The sequence below is a fragment of the Alternaria arbusti genome (assembly GCF_024043155.1).
Source record: "Alternaria arbusti strain BMP 1465 chromosome Unknown scaffold_21, whole genome shotgun sequence".
NCBI classification, from domain to species: domain Eukaryota; kingdom Fungi; phylum Ascomycota; class Dothideomycetes; order Pleosporales; family Pleosporaceae; genus Alternaria; species Alternaria arbusti.
In genome coordinates, this window is record NW_026249961.1 from 328160 (window position 1) to 349425 (window position 21266).

Consider the following 21266-nt stretch of genomic DNA (forward strand, 5'->3'; position numbering starts at 1 on the left):
CTGAATCGCTTGCAGAAGCATCACCCAAGTCAAATGAAACATCGATGGAGGGCAACGCGTTCAAGAATTGAAGCTACACTTTTCCCTAGCCAAAATGGTATCTACGATATGCGCCCAAACACCCATACGATGGCACTTCTACCAGCAAAAACTTTCAACTCTTACGAGCCGAGAGCGCGGTTGATCTGCACCCTCTTATCCTCACCACCCGAGACAATGCCCACTGCGCTATCCCATCTTACGCTGAAAACCTTCGCGCCCTCTCCATGACTCTTGGCAGACTCGCGACCTTGCCTGTAGATCGTGTACACACTCTCACCAGTCATTCCCTCACCAACCTGACCACCCGTGCTAACATTCCTGAGATCCCAAATTTGAACGGTTCCGTCATGCGAAGCAGACGCCAGGTTGTATTCGGAAGATGGATCTGTGTCCAAAGAAACAACACCGTTCTTGTGACCTCGTAGTGTCATGACACTGATTTGCGTGGCAGATGCGCGGGGGTCGACCAATGTAATGTGTCGTGCTGAGGTACCGGTTGCAAGCAGGTTTCGGGAGGGGATAGCGCATAGAGAGAGAAGCGAGTGACCGGTCGTTCGGGTGTCAACGCACGACTGGGTAGGCAGATCCCAGGTTTTGAGTGTGTGGTCGTGAGATGCCGAGTATGCGACAGTAGCATCATCTGGTTTGAAGATGACGCTAGATACCGGCGAAGTGTGGCCGCTGAATGTAGCCAGTGCTCCGCGAGCGGGGACCGTGCGATCGGGCTTTGAAAGCTTCTGTCGCTTGTTCGACGCAGCCGTTGAACTGGGCAGGAAGTTCGCCGGCGCGACGGGGTTCTCCTTTGCGTTGCTCGAGAACAACGAGATAGTGGTATCCGAGGAGGCAGAGAGAATGCGACTCGAAGGCGCATGGACTGCGACGTCTTCTACACCCCAGCGGTGGTTGAACAGCTCGAGAGCTGTGGTGATAGTCCTCGCATCGTCGTCGTACTTGTAGACACGGACGGTGTTGTCCAGCCCTGCAGCTACCATCTTCTTCTCCGATAACCATTTAGCCGTCTTCAAGCTTGTAATTCGACCACCGTTGTTGGGAGCCTCTGAAGTCGCCAAAACATCGCCCGAGGTATTCCACACTCTTAACAGTCCATCATAACTCGCGCTCAATATCCTCTCTTGCCCACTTTGCACTCCTGACAGAACATCCACGGCCGAAACCCAGTCGTCGTGTTCGAAGCTCGTGACGTTTAGCGGTGGCACCAAAGCCCTCGTGTATTCAACGTCCAGCGTCGATTCGGCATTGATACCATTCTTCGTGAGGAATTCGTCGATTGTGGTCCGGAGGAATTCGCCGTTGATAAGGATGTCAAAGGGTATGCGACTGCCGTCATCGCGGTGCAGGAGTTCGTTCACAAGTGTGGAAAGCTTGTGTCGAGTCAAAGCTGTGGGCGCATCCGCGTTAGCTCTGTATCTAGACGGACTGCGCAGCGTTTTGTAGCCTGAAACCACGAACTGCAGTCGCGACGGTTCAAATTACTGTGCGAGCATGCTGCAGTAGATGGCTAGAGGCCGCGACATGCGACTAGGCTTCCGGTAGTTCTACTCACATGTTTGAACCAAGAGGATGTTCGGCTCCTCCGAAATCTGCAGAGCAGCATCGCGCGTCGTAAGGCGAATCTGCACCTTGGTCTCTGCGGCGTCGATATCCATGGCGTCGGCGGGTTTGGCGGTATATGTTGATTGGTGTTGGAGTTACGAAGCTTAGGAAATTTTGGGATCTCGAACTTTTTTTCGAATCCGGTTAGCGCGGAAGAAGCCAGCCAGTCGGCGTTCGTGAACCTCCGCTCGTGGTATTATAGATTATGTCTTTCCAGTAGTTCAATTTATGCAGAAAGTATCAAAGCCGGCTGATAGTTGGGTATAGGTTTTCGGTGTTTCAGAAGACTAACCGTAAACTAGGGTCAATCTATCACTAGAGTACTACGCATGCGCTCAAGAGGAAAGTCGTGTGTTGTTTCCTTCACATAAATTGTCATTTACTAAGTCATACTGGTTCTCCTGATCTCAGCGATAGCTCTCCTCCGGTGATCACTAGGCGCGAACAGAGCCTCGATCAATCCAATCACCTCTTCAGCTTCCATCTCCAACTTCAGCTCGCCGTCCGTCCAGAAATATTTGATATCCGCAAGGCTGCTGTCCAGAATTTCGCTGAGATACTGGAACTTGAACCAGTTGGGCGTGTAGATACCGGCCATGTCTCTTGTTTCTCCGTTGCCATCCTCGGTCTGGAAGTGTTGGGATAGAGTAGCAAGCGAGACACAGTACCCGTGTAACTTCCTCGACTCATCTTCTGCAATATCTGACATGTCCTCGACATCGTTGATGAACTTTGTGAGAGCTGCTGACACCAACGAGCCAAGTGACTGATGTAGAGCGCTATGTGAAAGTACATTCTGCCACTGTCGCTTCACATCACCTATGCGATCTATCGTCGTAGCGATGGCGTCATCACAGACCGTAGCGAACGGAACGTTCGTACAGCCTTGGAAGCCTTGCGCATCTTCAAGATGATCCCGGATGATCTGTCTTTGTGACTCCATCTCGCGTCCGTATGCACGCTTTCCAAATCCGTCGATCGTCTTGATGTCAGATTCGATCAGCGGTTGGAGGCGTTTGGAAGGTCGCAAGTGCTGTGGCAATGTAGACGATTTATCTCTTTCAGCTTGTTCTTGAAGAAAGAGTCGCAGACGATCCGATAGTCGCTGGCAGTCGTTGTAGATGAGCATGTTACTGGCGATATCTTTTGAGTAATGCATCACAGCAGTAGCTCGGTACATTGCCAACAGGAGGCTCGGAATCGCATATAGACCCCCGCTCGCGGGTGCGATTGCAGACTTGACCAGCTCGGGTGAGTTCAGCGTGTCTACTTCTGCAATGACCTGCAAGATTATCTCCATTATGGCATCTGGGATCGCTGTCACTGTATATGTCTCCCGAAGGGTGACCTCCTGGTGTGCCGGCTGTTTTTGAGAGGCAGGTTTTCCGTTCGTATTCGATTGCTCCGTTGTATGTGCTGCAGGCTTCGGCGTTGTGGTGGGTTTGGTATCGGTCTCGTCATCCCAATCAGCGCCCCAATCATCTGCATCCTCTGCATCAGCTGGCTTTTCTTTCACCTCTTGCTCTTTGGGTTCATCTCCAATCACATCATCATCCTCACCCCAAGCACTCATATCTTCTTCTTCTTCGATAGTCTCCTTCTTCTCTTCTGCGACATCGCCCTCCTCATCCCAATCAGCAGCCCAGTCATCCTCTTGTTCGTTGCCAGCATGCAATGCATCTCCCTTTGAGATGACTTGCGTCTCGACCCGTTCAACAGTCTTCTTTTCTTGCACCTTCTTCGGGAACATCGTTTGTACTCGAGCGATCGCATCCTCTTTCTGTTTAGCAAGCCATATCTCGGCAGACTTATCTACCCATTCAGCTAGACGATTATGGCCTGACCAGCCGAGCTCATCGAGATACTCCACAAAGCCCAAGACATATGAGAGCGATTCTTGAAAATGTGGTATCCCGTCTGTTGATAATGGCACGGCAGGCAAAAGCAGGTTCGAAATTAAACGAGAAGCAATGATCGGAACGAACTTTGAGGACAGCGGAACGGCGATGCTAGGCGGTAGACGCGTGCTCAGGTACTCAGCAAGCAAGTGCATATCCTCCAAGGTAGCCTTGACCGCACCATCATTCACCGTGCCAGCACGTTGGATAACATCCTCCTGGATGTTGAAGGCGGACACAACGCGGTCGGTGCCTATAGCCAGTCGGGGAGCGATTATGATCTTGTCCAGGTCACGGCTCAAGCGGGTAACGAAGCTGTCCAGGAGACCCAACTTCGTAAGCGCTTCAACTGTTGTGTTGATATCGACTCTGGCCTCGCGTTCGATCGACTGGTGCAGCGAGATCTTATGGTTGGTGTTGTCGACTGCAATCAGCCCGTTCCATGACTCCGTGACCGTCTCTACGATGGCTTTCTTCAGCTGCTCCTCCTTGTTCTTCAGCACACCCACCGCTCTTGTAGTGGTGAACAGCCCAAGTCCCTGGAATGCGCCATCTGCATCTTCCAAAGTCTGTATGGCGTGCATAACATGGCCATGTACAGCAGCGTTTTGGGCAGAGTCGAGCAGGGTCGAGATGTCTCGAAGCTGCTCTACAGCACGTGCCAAGCTTTCGTTGTATGCAATTTCCGTGTGCAGTAGGCTGACCTTGCTTGCAGCATCCTGTACGCGAGCTGTATTCTCCTTTCCCGCCTCTGCTTGTTTTACAATATCTTTGGCCGTTTCTTGCGAGCGTTTGATATCGTCTTGCAGCTTGCGTGCCTGTGCTATCCAGCCATCGACGTCGGGCGCGGCTTCTCTCGAGAGTTGGCGTACTTCGTCCTGGAACAACGGTCAGCGTTGCCTGGAGCACGCGCTCCTTCAACACACCTTCGTCTCTTCTCTTGCCTTGGCAACTACCTCCAACAGCTTTGGAAGTGCGCTGGAAGGCACAGTTGCGGACGCGACATCCTGGTCCTGGGGAAACGCGCCATGCGCGGCCGATTGGAGCAGCGCGTCGCCTAGCTGCTCGTCTGAGACTTGCGAAGGCATTTGTAATCACGGGGTGATTGTCATGTCGATTCTAAAAAGGGTTTGCGGCGGGATAGTTCGCAGGGCGTTCGCAACGTCGCAGGACCAACATTGAAGCTGCACGGACGTCCAAGCGACGTCAACTCCAGCGTTGCTGCCCCGCCACACTTACCCCGCCACGCTCAAGCCCTTGTGCTGAAGAAACAGGCACATGCACACGTGCGTTTGGAGACAACCGCAGGTCGCAGCAGATTCATTAGGCGCAGATTTATCTAGTCAATCCGCGGTAGCAGCATCTTAGCGGCGCCGCAGCACTACTCCCGGACAACTCGCCTCTCATATTGCCCTTCGTCATTCCCTCCTTCCTTGTTCGGAGTGGCTCTCTGCGCCTTGTACTCTATCTCATCCTCTCGTAAGTCTTTGTCATTTTCATTTTACTGCCATCTCACCGCTACCCGGGCTGGTATGTAGGCTTGCAGATTCAGCCGCATAATCACTGGCCGCGGCCTGTAGGCTTGTAGAGCATGGGTATACGCAACGCACGCCCCCAAAACCCAAGGCTGCTTTTCTCTTGGAGACCCCGGTCGAATCGGTAGCGTGATTTTCTATATAATAGTGCGTTGGGCTACGTACAACAATTCAGCTAACACAGCAAGGGTAGTACCAATTCGGGCAACGCGGCCAGTGCCTGCGACTTCAGCACCAACAAAGGGTACACCTGCAATCTCACGCTATCAATTCCTTTCTCCATCAAGATCGACATCATGGGGTCAATACAGCAGGAGTCGCACTTCAAGAAACTGCAGCAGTTCAAGGCAAATTACGCCGACGCTACTTTCACTCAGTATGAATCCCAGCGGACGGGTCTTCGGGTAGTGGTAGTCGATCGAAAGGGTCCTAAGGTGTACGGAAATTTTGCGGTAGCCACGGAGATCCACGATGATTCGGGTGCACGTGAGTGGCATGGCTCGTGTTTCATATACTTCTACTGACTGACGTAGCGCATACCCTTGAGCATCTCTGCTTCATGGGTTCACGGAAATACCCTTTCAAGGGCGTACTAGACAAGATCGCCACCCGATCATACTCTGACACAAACGCATGGACGGATGTCTCCGAGACAGTCTATACTCTCTCAACCGCGGGTTGGGAGGGTTTTGCACAGCTGCTACCTATCTATCTAGACCACCTCATCGTACCTACGCTGACCGATGCCGGTTGTTACACTGAGGTTCATCACATCGATGGCAAGGGAGAGGATGCCGGGTGAGTATCTCTCAACGCCTTCATGCTCCCAGCTAACGACCCAAGTGTTGTCTACTCTGAGATGCAAGGACGTCAGAACTTGCAGGGCGATCTCATGGATCTCCAGATGCGTCGCCTTCTCTACCCTGAAGGCGATGGCTTCCGTATGGAGACGGGCGGACTGATGGAGAACCTACGAGTCTCCACTGCAGAGCGTATTCGCCAGTTCCACCGAGACATGTATCAGCCCAAGAATCTACGAGTTATATTGATTGGAGAGGTAGATCATCCAAACCTGTTGGACATACTGGATAAATTCGAAGACGAGATCATCGATCGCGTACCGGCTTACGATGCGCCCTTCAAGCGTCCATGGGTCGAATCGAAGCGCACTCCACCCCTGAGCAAGACCATTGTTGACACAGTCGAGTTCCCAGAAGAAGACGAGTCAACAGGTGAGGTGCAAATCGCCTTCCTAGGACCCGAGACTATCGACGACCTTGGAGAGACTGCCATCAACACGCTGCTCAACTACCTTGCCGGATCATCTGTTTCGGTTCTGGTCAACACACTCGTTGAGAAGGAACACCTAGCGAGTATGGTCTACTTCTGGTGTAAGGGACACACCGACATGATCATCTGGTGGACTCTGTCGTCTGTGGAGACTGACAAGTTGGCTGATGCCGAGAAGCGTTTCTTCGAGGTTCTCAAAGAACACGCTTCCAAGCCCCTTGATATGAGCTATCTCAAGGACTGTCTTCATCGCTTCAAGCGCCAAACTCGATACATGTCTGAGATTGGCATGGATGAGTACAAAGACCCAATTATCAAAGATCACGTATTTGGTGACCGGAATGGTACTCATCTCGAAGACGCAATGGCCACTCTTGATGTATTCGACACACTTGACAAATGGACTGAGGAAGAGTGGCGAGCATATCTCAATAAATGGATGGTGGATGCTCACCACGTTTCCATCCTAGGTAAACCTTCCAAGGCGTTGTCGGACAAGATCAAAGCAGATGAGGTTGCACGTGTCAAGGCACAGCAAGAGAAGCTAGGCGAAGAAGGCCTGAAAGACTTGGCACAGAAGCTCAAGGAAGCCCAAGACGAAAACGACAAGCCCATCCCAGAGGAGATTATCGCCAGTGTTCATGTCCCCAGTACTGAGTCTATCCACTTCTTTGAGACTACAACAGCGCGTTCTGGTGTAGCAAGGAAGCTAGGAACTTCTGAGAACAACATCCAGAAGATTGTCGACAAGGACGAAAACGGTCTTCCCCTCTTCATCCACTTTGAACACATACCAACTTCGTTCGTACACTTCGGCTTAGCACTCGGCACTGCCTCGCTACCAACGGAACTCAAGCCTCTCCTCGGCGTATATCTAACCAACTTCTTCGCGACTCCGATCATGAAGGACGGAAAGCGTATCGAGTTCGAGGAGGTCATTACCAAGCTTGAGCAGGATACCATTGAGTACTCCATGGACCGCGGTACCGATATCGGAAGCTCTGAGATGATCTACATCCCTTTCATTGCGGAGGCCGACAAGTTCGAAACTGTTGTGCTATGGCTGAGGTCAATGCTCGTTGATTCAGTGTTCGATACAGAGCGCGTGATTTCTGCAGTCAAGAAGATGCTCGCGGACGTGCCCGAAGAGAAGCGCGATGGTAATTCCATGAGCTTTGCAGTCGACCGCATGATCCACTACAATGCCGCATCAGCTGTTCGTGCGACTGGTACGCTTGTCAAGGGTCTCTACCTCAAGCGCATCCTGAAGCTACTCAAGACGGAGCCTCAGCAGGTCCTTGATAAGCTCGAAGCCCTACGCAAACACCTCCTGACCTTCTCCAACATGCGCGTCCTCGTTACCGCCAACCTTGAGACCCTACCAAACCCAGTGTCCACCTTTAAGCACCTCACCGACGCCTTCAAGCCCGGTCCAGAGCCAACCGTAAACCCAATCGACGACCGCAACGCGCTCCTCTCAGATATCGGTCGTAATCCAGGCGGTACACACTACATCATCCCCATGCCCATCGACTCCTCCTTCGCAGTCCTCACATCCAAAGGACCAAAGGGCTACACAAACGCCCAACTCCCACCACTCATGGTCGCACTCGCCTATCTCGACGCCGTCGAAGGCCCCATGTGGACATCAATCCGCGGCACAGGACTCGCCTATGGCAGCAACTTCTTCCGCGACCCCGAAACCGGGCTTCTCAAGTTCCGCATCTCCAAATCGCCCAACGTCTTCGCTGCGTACAATAAAGCCAAGACGGTCATCAAGGAGTACGGCGACGGCACGCAGAAGTTTGAGAAGCTGGCGTTGGAAGGCGCGATTTCAAGTATCGTCCGCGACTTTGTTGATGAGCGCGCTACGGTTGTTGATGCGGCTAGGAGTTCCTTTATCGATACTGTCACGCGTGGTGTGGGCAAGGACTGGCAGGCTTGGGCACTGCGTGAGGTGCGCAAGGTGACTGAGGAAGATGTCAGGAACATCTTGAATGAGGTCGTGTCGGGTGTGTTTGTGCCTGAGAAGACGGATCTGGTCGTGACTTGCGGTGGTATCATGACTGATGTAAGTTTCCCACCTGTCCTTGGATTCTTTGTCTTGGTAAAATGCTAATTATTCTGTACAGGGCCTCAAGAAGGACTTTGAGGACGCAGGCTTCAAGATCGAGATGAAGCAGCTCACCGACTTTCAGGATGCATATGGCCTCGAGGGTGAGGAAGACGACGAGGACGATGATGAAGAGGTATCAGGTAGCGACGATGATTCTGAAAGTGGCTCGGAGATGGAGGAATAGAGACTGGAAAGCTGACCCGAGTTCTACGCTCAGTCCGCCTGGTTCGCCACGGACAGTCAACGTCGAAGTAGTAGCAGCAACTGCAATGCAAACACTTCAATCAAGATCCATAAAGTCCCTCTCAAATATTCATATTCATACAATAGCGCAACAACCCCTCTCTCCAAAATAACAAAGCAACAAACATCATCGCCAAGTATAGCCAAACCACACGTCAATCATGCCAGATTGATCCCAAAGACGGCCCCTCAAAAGGTATTGTAAATCATCTCTCTCGTAAATACATACAAGGAAAGTAGGTATAAAAAAGACACCAAAGCTTAGACGCCGGCAATGCCTCTCTCGCCCCCAGCAGCCACAGTCGTAGATGTTGCGTATTCGAAGAAAGCCAGAATGTAGAAAGAGAGAGAGAGAGAGAAGGACTCTCGGCGTTCGAAGGTATCAAAGGAGAGAAGGAGGGATTTGGGGGAATCACATACGAAAAAGAGAAGTCGAACGCGGTAAGGAACACACCCAGATACACACAACCTTGGAAACGCCCGCTGGGTCAGGTGACACAATCGCCGGAAACGCCGCCCGCAAAACCCAAAGGTAAGCAAATTCCGATCTTCGTTGTAATCCAACTGCTCATGAAACTGCCTAGCCAAACTATGCATCTTCGGGTAAAATGCGCGCAAAATGCTTTTCCCAAATCCATCCCACTGTCTTCGTTTGGTCGTCTTGATTTCGCGCGAGCCATAGCTCACCCTTCATGCCGATGACATCGAATATCTCGCCTGGCACATACACAAGGTATGGTATTCCGCCTTCGCGACGATCGTGTGCGATGTTGAACTCGAAGAGACTGGCTGCCAGGAAGAGTACCTCTGGCTCGTCGGTATCGGCGGGTGTAGTGGGGAGGTCTTCGACACTGCCACGAAGAGGCGAATCTGACATCGGTAGCGCAGAGTTGAAGACACCGGATGCGCGTGTGGATCCCGGTAATGATGGTGGCTGGGAGGTGGGCGCGGAGAAAGTGTGGGTAATAGGTTGCGAGGGTGAGAGGAAAGACGGGCCTAGTTGCGGTGGGAAGTCGAATGCGTTGATACTCAGTGGAGAGTGCTCTATGTCTACTGCTCCGTCGAGACCCATATAGTTGTGGCTGTTGCGAGAAGGACCGGTGTTGCGTCGCTCTTTGCGCACTACGGTGGAGTCACTGTTGTCAGACACAGGACTGAGTGCGCGTGCTTCCCGTAATGATGTAGGTCCAGGGCCAGCCCGACCTGAACCATTGGGTGGGTAGAGAGAGGGGTACGCTGGCCCTGCAGGGGATGAGCGTGGCGGGTTATCGAGACTCCGCGGATGTGATCGGGGTGCATAACCGCCGCTATTCCGCGTTTTGGAGTCAAGCATTGATGCTTCGCTCCCGATAGATTCAGTACGACGCGACGATGAGTTGCGGGACGAGCCGCCGCCGCCATCGGAAGAGAGTGTTGGAACAGGAGACGTCATGTTGGAAATGTCGACCAGGAGATTCCTGTTGATGATGCCCAATCTGTTCGCAAGATCCTGCATCGGCTTGTAGTCCGAGTGGAAGCGTTCGACGTACGATTCAAGGTCGTATCGAAGAGACGTCGTGTGTTGCGGCTCGCTCTCAAGCAGTGGGAGAATTTTCTTCGAGCAAGTCTTGTACCAGTCCTTCTGCAAACACATGAACAGAGTCATAAGCGTGCGCATAAGACCCTTTGTTCTTTCATACAGAAGTGGTAGTTCGTGTTTGAGTGTGTCGTTGATCGTGCTGAACTTTTTGGATGACTCCTCTAGGTCCGGGTCGACCTTCTCGCCACGGTCAAGTGCTTGTTTATGCTTGACGTAGTATAGCAGGTACTTTTTGCGCTGCTCGATAGTCTTCTGATACGACACCCACATCTCCCAGAGATCGCCGACGGGTTTTAGGACACGGCTTCGAACAGCAGCTTTCTGTGACATGGTTAGCGGTATATAAGCGGCATGATGCTCAAATACTTACGTGATCTTCCAATGCCTTGTTCTGCAGCTCGAAATGAGCCATTGCCCATTTTCGCCATGTGCTTTCAATCTCCGGATACACGGATGGTGCCACCTCGCAGACAGTGATGAAGCCCAAAAACACGATGTTAAGCTGAAGGTAATGCTCGGTGATCGAATCAAGATACTGTTCAAAGTCGCGAATAACGATCTGAAGCTGGAAAAAGTGCCCACCGAACTTCTGTTCTTTCGACTTGTAGTCCTGGTCTTTGAAAGTTTTGTCGGCCTCGTCGTACGCTTTACTCTTATCGACCTTGGGAATGAAAGCCTTGACAAAAGTCTTGCCCAGGCCGCTCTTCTTCTCTTTCTTGCCCTCCGAAGCAGCAGCACGGAAGGTATCAGAACGGGCTTTGGCCTGGTTAATGCGCTGACTCATTGCTCTCAACTCTTCGAATGCTTCTTTGATCTTCGGCAGATCGGGATGGTCCGGGTCGGTGATCTCTTGCAAGGACTGAAGGATCAGCGGATACTTCAACAAGCGTTGACACGGCTTCAATAAGAGAGAGTCCAGATCCCACGCTTGGGTCATGTTTTCCACTTGCTCGAAGCAAGCAGTAACCCACCCAGATAACGCCTCGTTTCCTTGATTCTTCTTGATGAAAGCGCTGGCATTGTCTTGATTCAGGAAATATGTCGTGTAAAGTCTTTCCATTTTCTCCTTGTTGTCCAAGAAGACTTGACCAATGGTGGTCAATCGATCATTCTCCAGAGTGCAATTCTCAAACTGATTCGGCGAGTCTTCAGATGGTCGCCGAGCATGCATCGGTGATTCTCCAGAATCGTGCGATTTACCATCAGAGGAGTCACGGTTCCAGGGTCCGGTTGGAGGTGGTATCTCATAGTTGACGATGGGCTTTGCAGCCTTCTTGAATGCACGGAACAGCGACAAAGAGAACTTTTCCAGTTCTTTACAGTTGCTGAACAGCAACCTCTTCTCCTTCTCGCTCATCATATTCTGCGCGGTCGCCTCGAAGATGTTGTGCGCGATCATCATATCTATGCAGAATTGATGTTCTGTTGTAAGCAGCTCTTCTAGCGTGCGATATCGCTTTATCAAAGCTTGCCTGGCAGGATCAGGTTGGCCGTCTTCACCTTTCTCGGCTTCACTTGGCAGATCAATAGTACTCTCGATAGGCTGTGGGGTACCGTATCGATCCTCAAGACTCTGTTCTTGAACGTGAAGGACAGGAGTACGTGATCGTGCGGGATGCATTTCGAACTTGTCGTCGTTGAGCATGGGGCGTGAAAGCTGTTGATGTTGTGGCGCAACGTTGTAGGCATTTGGGCGAGAGGAGAGTTGTTGGTCGATGGATGGGTTCACGGGTGGGGGCGGTGGTGAATAGTTGGGACGGGGAGGCGCCGGAAGTGAATGCGGCATACTGTGCTGTAAGTCAAGTCCGAGTCCGCCATTCGTCCAAGCAAGTTGTGGGAGCTCAATGCGGTTGGTTGCGACAGATTTGTGCTCATCTGTTGAGGTTCGTGATAGCGCGTTGTGAGAAGGGTCTCCAGAAGAACTGCCGGAATGAGAGGCATCCTCCTGGATGGTCGTGGTGGTAGAACCTGCCGAATCTCGTGAGTAACGCCGCGAGGACGAAGTATAGATGATTGCCGTCCCGCCGCCATCAACTTCTGGCGATTCCTGGTGCAGCTGTGGTGTGTACGAATCCGGGCGGGACGGGGATGCCACTCTTATAGGCTCGCGCCTCGACTTGTCGTGTTTCGAGCCATTAGCGTCACTTAACAGTCGAGCGAGATACGTCTCTGTAGACTCTTTGGATGCCCAATCTTTGTGCTGTGCAATGACGGGCGAGACCTGCTGCACCCTTTCCTTTGATACCGACGCCAACTCTGGGGATATAACCGGCGATTGATGGTACATGTTCAAGACTGAGTTTACGACGCTGTACGTCTCCGTGTTCAGCGTCAGCGATCCGAGTGTCCTATAGGGACCAAGGCTGGCAGAGTCATCCGGATACAGCGTGTCACGCTTAGGAAGCGAATCTCCTGGCGATCCTTTTGTATCGTGGCGAGAGATGGATGGCATATCTCTAGCATCGTGTGTTTGATCAGAACTATACCCATACGATAGAGCCTGAAGGCCTGCGCTGAAGCTTTCGGAGTCGGGCTCCCATGAATGTGATGGCGGCTCCTCGCTGAGCATAATGGGTATTGATTCCCGAACGCCTAGCTCTGACTGCTCCATTTCAGGGGATTGTGGAGCAGGCCTCTGTGGGGGAGGAGCAGTCCTCTGCGGCGGCGGGTGGAAGACGTGCGGTTGCAAGAGCTGGTGGTCCGGCTCCTGGTGGGCGGTCGGCGGTGTGAGAACAAAGCTTCCTGGAAGCCCTAGTACAGGCGATTCGTCGAAGTCGGTCACGGCTGATGCTGGCTGCTCGAGCGGCGGTACCGTGAGGCTGGACGTCTGGAGGCTCAGACGCTGTTGTTCGGGCGAGGGTGACGAGTGCTCGTCGCGCGACATGCGCTGGCCCTGCGTCTGCGCACGGGTCTCATGGGATTGCTCGATTTCAGCAACGCCAGGCAGCCCCGCGAGTTGCTCTTGGGGCGGGTCGAAGCTGCTCGCGAGTGGGAAGTACTCCTGGTCACCATGGGGGCCGGTGCCTGTCGAGTGGGAAGCGGGCGAGGGCTGCAGCGGCTGGCGTTCTCTCGAGTTGCGCAGGCGAGGCGACGTTGGGTGCGGCGGGGCATTGACGACAGCGGACACACTTGGTCCGCTCCTGGCACCCAAGGGCGACTTCCCTCGCTCGCGATATCCACGGTAGGCTAATGCGGGGAGCGTGGACTGGTCTGTGCCCCGGGAGACTGGAGCGACAGCCGCTGCAGCCAGTACCCTGTCCATCCGGGTGGGCGAGGCGCGGTTGCTGTGGTTCATGGCGCGGGTTGGGGTGTACTTGACGGAGCGCGTCGACGAGTTGGAGTCGGAGCCGGCGCTCAAACGCCGTGTCGCTACGGGTATCCTCGAACGCGGCGTGTGTCGTTGGGGCGACCGTGCAGGAGTTTGTTCTTGCGCATGTGCGCGCGCGGCGTGTTGCATGTCGTCGGCGAAGGCTGAGGTCGCCGCGCTGGCAGAGCGGCCATGGTGCGGGCTGGTGAAGGCGGCCGCGGGTGGTGCAGCGTCGCTGTGCGTGTTGTCGAGAACGGGAATCCCGAAGCCTGGCGAGAGCACGTCCTGTCCCGTCAGCACTTCGCCAAACAGCTGCCGCCCGCTGGGTGCAGACGCCCGATTCGGCGAGGCCACCTTCTTGGGCGTCGACGAGACGTGGTGGTCGATGCTGCTCCGGCTACCATTCGTGCGGCGCGCGTTGCGAGGCGATGCTGGGGCGGGCTGGGGCCTGTCTCGCGGCTTCAGGTTATTGAACTTGTGCGGCCCGTACGAGGCCTCTTTGCTCGGGCGTGCAGCCGATGCTGTCGACGAGATCGAGGCATGCGCACGCCGGGCGACGTCGTGCGTGCCCGTCCCAGCCCGGCTCGGCGTCCTGGAGCGAGAGCGCACGGCAGGCGACGTCGTCGTCGAGCTGCTGGCGGGCGACTGCTCGAAGCGCTCGGCGAGGGCCCTCACTTTGTTGGAGACCTGGGGGGAGGAGCGAGTGGCCGCGGGCGGCGATGCAGGATTCGAGGCAGACCTCACAGCCGCTTTGGAGGTGGGGCGCGCGCCGTTCGTCATGGGCTGCCGCTGCCGCGCTGCGGGCATGTCGAGGCCGCGTTGCGGTGAGGGAGGTGCTGCTGCGTGCTCGGTCGTCGTGGTGTAGGCGGAGTAGTAGTGCTCGGGCGAGGTTCCCACGTCGTCGTCGGCATGGTCGAGCTCAGTCGACTGCAGCCAGTGTGAAACGGAGAGGCCGGGGTTGTATGCATATTCATGCGCTTGATCAGAATCCATATCCCATAGTCGGCGAGCGCAAAGGCGCAAAAGCAAGGCAGCGCCAACGTTGTCGGAGGAGGTGGGCCAATCTCGAGCAACAAGGGTTGCCAACGCAGACTCGCCGGCTCTCGCGCAGAGGGCGTCTGGGCCAATGACAGTCTCGAGGCCGGTGCTGCCCCAAGTCGACGAGTTGATATGTTTCAGCCTGAAAAGCAAGCGGAAGGGTTCCCGATACGGCGCGCTTGTGGGAGGTTCTGAACTGGCTGTGTCAGATCAACAACTGAGCCCACACGGTACATCTAAACTCCGTCGTTACCATGCAGCTAGGAAGCGGGATACCGGCGCCGCTCTCGATGGGGCGGCGCACGACGACGGCCTGGCCTTCGCATCTGGTATTTACATGGAGCAACCCGATATCTTCGACGTATGCTGTCCAGATGGTTTGGGCCAAGATGGAGGATCAACATGCTCTTTCGCGGCCTGCTTATCCATCCGTGCTTCTCGATGCCATGGGATGATAGCATCCCGCTTCCCCAGCCCGTAGCTCTACCAGTACTAGCGGATCGTGCTAGCCCTCGTTCCCAGGATAGCCGTGTTTTGCGTCCCAGGGGTAGGTCGATCTGTAGATGCAGCTGACCTAATGGCGCTCTACCAGACAGTCGTTCCAAGATTACTATACAATGGCATACAGGTTTACCATGGCCAGGATGATGGGGTTTGGCACAATGTGAGCTAGTCGCAAACAGACCTGTGGACATGGCAGCATCCATGCTATACTCACAAAGAGCATCGGGACACAAACAACTTCACTCAGGCGTGCAGCATTGGAAGTTTATAAGATGAACGTAGCATCTTATATGCAGCTGACATAAGATGTGTACCTAGGTAGGCGAACTCTACGAGGGACATTCTGACACAAGCAGAAGGTACCAGTGTCTCAAAGATATAGACATTTCGACAAGATGATGAGGTGATTTTGCTTTGACGACCCTGTAGGAGAGGGCACCAAGGGGCACTTGCTGATTCGGATTCCGCATCGTTCATTATCTTTCCCGCCCTGAGGCGTTAAACTGCAGCGTACATCCCAGCATCTGGTCAGGAAGCCCGACATACGTCTCGTGTGGCTGAGATATCTCTGCTTATGCAGATCTTTTAACGGAGCCGCGCTGTCAAATGCACAGCCAGTATGTGGTGATGTCGCATCGCACATTTCGTGGTGAGCATGCAGTGTCCGAAGAGGTTATGTCCAGGACTGCGTCGCTCCCGAGAGACATCACATCCATGGAGAAGGCTCTCACCTTCACATCCATCACGTCAACTGTAATGTACGACCAATCATTGCGCTCTCTCCCACTGCAAAAGCAGGGAGAAACCGCACCCAAGATCAGCCAAAGTATTCCTCTCCACTTCACAGACGGTTTTCGTTCTCATGGAGACCTCACACCGTCCGTAGACGACGGGTCTCTCCAAAGAAAATGCTTTTCGTGAGTGTGCAATTTGTTTGCGTTGTTCAATGAAGAGGAAAGGCAGGGACGGCCGCGATTGAGATTTTCTTCAGCAGGCCGGCAGAACCTTTGGCCGGGGCGCTTGGACGCAGCACGCAGCCCCGCCACAGGCAGGTGGGCTGTTCCGGATTTGGGTTTGAGTCACTTTGTGTGGGATTTGAAGTCGAAAGTTGCCTGCCGCCAGTCTCCACCACCGCAGCTGCTCGACTGACCAGTCTAATACCTCGACAACCGAAACCACCAAACCAGCTACGCCCCAATCCCCAAACTCGATCCCAAGTTGCCCATCATGGAGTCCGAATCCGACCACGACCACCGCGATGACGAGAGCATGTCCGAGCATGAGGAGATTGAGGAGACGAAGCCAAAGTCCGCGATGAAGAAGGGCCGGGAACCCGCGGCGCCCGTCATGCGCCCAGAGCTTCCGTAGGTGTTGAAGACAAGAGGCTCTGCGCTGCATAGCTAACGCACACAAGCGAACAACCAGACCCAAGCACGCTCGACCTCACCACGCTGAACCCGCTGTCGCCCGAGATCATCTCCCGCCAAGCCACAATTAACATTGGAACCATTGGCCACGTCGCCCACGGAAAGAGTACTGTCGTCAAGGCCATCTCCGGTGTGCAGACGGTCCGTTTCAAGAACGAACTCGAGAGGAATATTACCATCAAGCTCGGTTACGCCAACGCGAAGATCTACCAATGCGATAACCCAGAGTGCCCGCGCCCAACATGCTACCGGTCATACAAGAGCGACAAGGAGGTCGACCCCGCGTGTGAGCGTGAAGGATGCGAAGGCAAATACAGACTGAAGCGCCACGTCTCTTTCGTCGACTGCCCCGGTCACGACATTCTCATGAGCACGATGTTGTCAGGTGCCGCCGTCATGGACGCTGCGCTACTCTTGATCGCTGGAAACGAAACTTGCCCGCAACCGCAGACAAGTGAACATCTTGCTGCCATTGAGATCATGAAGCTAAACCACATCATCATTCTTCAGAACAAGGTCGATCTGATGCGGGAAGACAGCGCTGCATCGCATTACGAGTCCATCCTCAAGTTCATCCGCGGAACTGTCGCCGATGGCTCGCCAATCATCCCCATCTCTGCCCAGTTGAAGTTCAACATCGATGCCATCAACGAGCACCTCATCAGCAAGATCCCCGTCCCAGTACGCGACTTCTCCGCGAAGCCCCACATGATTGTCATTCGATCCTTTGACGTCAACAAGCCTGGTGCTGAAATCGATGAACTAAAGGGCGGTGTTGCTGGTGGCAGTATCTTGACCGGTGTATTGAAGCTAGGAGACGAGATTGAGATCAGGCCCGGTATCGTGTCAAAGGACAGCGCCGGAAAGATTCAGTGCAAGCCTATCTTCTCAAGAGTAGTGTCTCTGTTTGCCGAGCACAACGATTTGAAGTTCGCCGTTCCGGGAGGACTGATCGGTACGTGACGATTCCTGCAGACTCATGCACCACTCAACTAACACACAACAGGTGTCGGTACACGCGTTGACCCTACTCTGTGCCGTGCGGATCGTCTCGTTGGTTTCGTCCTTGGTCTCCGTGGACACCTCCCCAACATCTACACTGAACTCGAAGTCAACTACTTCCTCCTCCGAAGATTGCTTGGTGTCAAGACTGCGGACGGCAAGCAGGCCAAGGTAGCCAAGCTTGCAAAGAACGAAGTCTTGGTAAGTTTCTATCCATGATGGCAGATGACAAAGCTGACACTCGCGCAGATGGTCAACATTGGATCAACCGCTACCGGTGCCAAGGTTGTTGCTGTCAAGGCTGACGCTGCCCGTCTGTCCCTCACTTCACCTGCATGCACAGAGATCGGTGAGAAGGTGGCGTTGTCCAGACGTATCGAGAAGCACTGGCGTCTCATCGGCTGGGCCAACATTGTAGCGTAAGTTTCACGGCATATCTAGTTGCGTCCACGAGCTGACATCTTCATTAGTGGTAACATCCTCCAACCTATCGTCGACTGAGCGGGCATGGCGCGTAGTGGGGTAGCTCTCGAGGAGTGGAACGACAAACTTTACGAAGGGACGACGTAGACATAAGCGGTATGACGGCAAAACACGTGCATTTGGTTCCTAGCATTTTCTGCCGGAGTCGGTTGCGCTTGGAGATGGGCACCAAAAGTGGTTTTCTCGCAGCTGTGTTTTAGACAGCATCTCGAAGCCATGACAGCAGAGGGCTAGCGTCACTAGGGAGCGAGCGTCTTGTGTATCAGTACGTTCTCCAGCACAGTGTAGCCGCATATAATGAAGCATGTACATCCACTGGAATTGTTGGGAATGCGGATGACAGCGGGTCACGCAGGCGGAAAGTAGGCCGATCTTCACATGAAAGCCATTCTGTAACATGTGCAAGAAGCTGGCCTACCAACGTCAGATCTGCGTGCTAGCCTACATTTGCCTCACTGTCCCCTCACTGCGCGTTGTACGATTTCTCCGCTCTCAGTATTGCTTTGATTGCCTATACGAGGTATGTTTGCGAGGCTCCAGTATTATGCCGGTATAAGGCCAGCACACGCTCAAAGGTTCACGTGCACTGACTCGGGGTTTAGAGTTCAACTTGCCCTCGCTCACGTGCTAAACACCGCAACAGTTATACGAGTACGCGCATCTGATTGTGCGGCGACTGGTAGCGCGTCTGTCTTTTCTTCTTTACGCTCGCTGTTGGTATTACTTTTATCCTGTATTGTAATTGCAAGCATACATTGCAGCGGTCGACACGACAACGAAGTTTGCGTGACCCTGCCCAGGACGGAACTGAAGCGCGACGGCTATGGAAGAAGACCCTTCGAAAGCGAGAGCGGCGCCACCTCCGCTGCACATCTACCGCCCCATCCCGCGTCGCAACTTCGAATCCCATAACGACACGGCCGATTCGCCCACGCACGCCTTTTCACAAGCCACGCCCCCGAGCGCGACCGAGAACCGGAGATCGTCTGACTTCCTCGCGCAGCTCAATGCGCGCTTACTCAGGACCTTCAACTCGCGCGACGATGACTCGGAAGACCAGGAGAGGGAGAGGGGGCCGCCGCCGCGGAACAAGAGCTACTTGAACATGACGAGTAGCACGCTATCCGGCATATACGACGAGACGGGCGCGAACACGGCGGGTGAACTCAGCACGGCGGAAACGCCCTGGGGCACTGGCGCCGAGACCCCCGCACACACTGCCATGGGTTTCCAGCCCTGGGAAACGGGCATGGGAAGTCCTGATGGAGGACTGAGCTTGAAGACACAGGCCAGGAAAGGGTCCGCTATGGGCAAAGTCGAAGGAAGGCGGAGGAGTCACTCGGTCAAGCAACCGCGCCACGGCGTCTGGAAATACGTCGTGATCCTGGGCAAGCTCGTAGCATTATACGTCTTTGGCGTCATCTACGGAGTCATTGTCTCGCATCTGCACGAGACGAGACAGTTGGCAGCTGTCCACGTCGAAGGTGTTGATCAAAAGAGTCAGACCTACCTTGCCACCTGGGGGTTGTTTGGGGTTGCCCTGGGAAGTCTGCTACCATACGTTGATCTCGTGTGGGATGCGCAACGGAGAGAGGACGACAATGGAGACAAGGAGACTGAGACGCACGATTCACCCATCAGCGAGCAAATCAATGATGTGGTAAGGAGCGTAGCAGCCTTTGTAGGAATCGCCTTCGCTATCGTAAGTCTCATGAATTACTTGACTACACACATCGACCCTAACTAACACTCTCCCACAGCGCCGTCTTCCCTGGCAATCAACCCTCCAACTCACCCTTACACTCGCGCTCGTCAACCCCGCTCTCTGGTACATACTCGACCGCTCGAAGCCCGGTCTCTCCGTCTCACTCACCGTCACGTCCATCCTCACATCTTTCATCTTCCTTTCGAACCCCGACGTCCTTCCCTCGCCGTCTCTACCAGCAACAACAAACGCTACACAGGTTCCTTCCATGGGCAGTCACACACATGCAAAAGGCAGGCCAGCACCGGTCGTTACACCAGAGCTGTTCGCTGGCATGATCAGCTACGAGAACCTGGCTGTGGTGACGTGGGTGGGCAGTGTTCTCTTTTGTAGTTGTGTTTGCTTTGGCAGTATAGGGAGGAGGTTGGCTGTGCTGGAGGAAAGTGGGTGGAAGAGGTGAAATTTGTTGTTATAGAGGCGTGAAAGCCTCGGAGATCACGTTGCAGTCTTGCGCAACTACGGCGTGTTGGGGTATTGCTAGACCTTGTGGTCGGCATGGGGCGTCCGGCATGGATCAAAATTATTGGCTTCACGTGAAGCTTTGGATGCCATTTACCGTTGTCATCAAGTGGCATGTGCTGCTCACTGATCATGTCTCCGTCTTCTCGTGCTCTTACTTGACCAGAGTCACAGAGCATAGCTGATAGTGTAAGCATGTAGAAGTTGTACTTGCGATAAAACCTCAATACGACACGTCTTTATAGATCTCAGCCTCGAACCTCTATATTAGAACAGGAGCTTTTTTGAATATGCACAGAATAGACATCAAATCCTAAAATGCAGCCAGAAGCGTTCAGTCTTAATCCACAATTTCACCAAGTAGCAAACACTACGACAGCATAACTTGAAAACGAAAAAAAGGCAAAGGACTGTCATTTCTCCAGTGTACTAATCCTCACCCAAGCACCCAAGTTAGGAAAGAGGAGGAGAGCCAAAAAATCGGCAAAAAAAAAAAGAAGTGTCGCAAATTGGCGGTACTGGGAACTACAGACATGTTAGCGAACAATGTCTCAGTAAACCGACTCAATTTAAGAGGTTCAAACGTACTCGAACCCAGGCTGGCGCGGATCTGGATCGGGACAAGCTAAGTTGTCCGCCAGCCACAACGCGACGTCATACCACTAGACCATACCACGGTAGGGCTGTTAGTTTTACTGTACAGCAGGGGGGTTGGTTGTGCGGTGATGCTTACCCTTGGTGATCTGTTTTGATGGGAATTTTTGAAATTGGTAAATGATTGTAGTTGGCGAGAACCAGGGATATCAGTGAATATTGGAAGTTGGTAAAAGATGAGGGTAAGATAGTGGGGATTATGAGTCAAAGTAAAGGTATCGTGGGGACAACCCGAGGTGCCGAGTGGAGAAGGAACACGATTGGGGATAGTTTGCGTCCATAGAATAGCAGCTAGAATCAAACGCATCAG

General features: G+C 53.6%; 5 protein-coding genes across 5 annotated transcripts; 3 read left to right on the plus strand and 2 right to left on the minus strand.

Moving 5' to 3' along the window:
- Positions 1-161: 161 nt before the first annotated feature.
- On the minus strand, positions 162-4642 carry J4E86_010361 (uncharacterized protein; the record flags this gene model as incomplete). The annotated part of the gene is made up of 3 exons (XM_051450860.1): positions 162-1441; positions 2050-4432; positions 4481-4642. The coding sequence occupies 3 exons, from the start codon at positions 4640-4642 to the stop codon at positions 162-164; spliced, it is 3825 nt and encodes a 1274-aa protein (XP_051298053.1).
- A 743-nt stretch (positions 4643-5385) lies between these two features.
- J4E86_010362 (uncharacterized protein) lies at positions 5386-8679 on the plus strand (the record flags this gene model as incomplete). Its single annotated transcript, XM_051450861.1, has 4 exons — positions 5386-5575; positions 5623-5887; positions 5933-8450; positions 8512-8679. The coding sequence occupies 4 exons, from the start codon at positions 5386-5388 to the stop codon at positions 8677-8679; spliced, it is 3141 nt and encodes a 1046-aa protein (XP_051298054.1).
- Positions 8680-9327: 648 nt separating this feature from the next.
- Positions 9328-14617, minus strand: J4E86_010363 (uncharacterized protein; the record flags this gene model as incomplete). The annotated part of the gene is made up of 2 exons (XM_051450862.1): positions 9328-10638; positions 10688-14617. The coding sequence occupies 2 exons, from the start codon at positions 14615-14617 to the stop codon at positions 9328-9330; spliced, it is 5241 nt and encodes a 1746-aa protein (XP_051298055.1).
- Positions 14618-16393: 1776 nt separating this feature from the next.
- Positions 16394-18096, plus strand: GCD11 (eukaryotic translation initiation factor 2 subunit gamma; the record flags this gene model as incomplete). The annotated part of the gene is made up of 5 exons (XM_051450863.1): positions 16394-16530; positions 16581-17548; positions 17600-17796; positions 17845-18014; positions 18066-18096. 5 exons carry the CDS (start codon positions 16394-16396, stop codon positions 18094-18096), a joined length of 1503 nt encoding a protein of 500 aa, XP_051298056.1.
- An 805-nt stretch (positions 18097-18901) lies between these two features.
- On the plus strand, positions 18902-20243 carry J4E86_010365 (uncharacterized protein; the record flags this gene model as incomplete). The annotated part of the gene is made up of 2 exons (XM_051450864.1): positions 18902-19780; positions 19839-20243. The coding sequence occupies 2 exons, from the start codon at positions 18902-18904 to the stop codon at positions 20241-20243; spliced, it is 1284 nt and encodes a 427-aa protein (XP_051298057.1).
- Positions 20244-21266: the final 1023 nt, after the last annotated feature.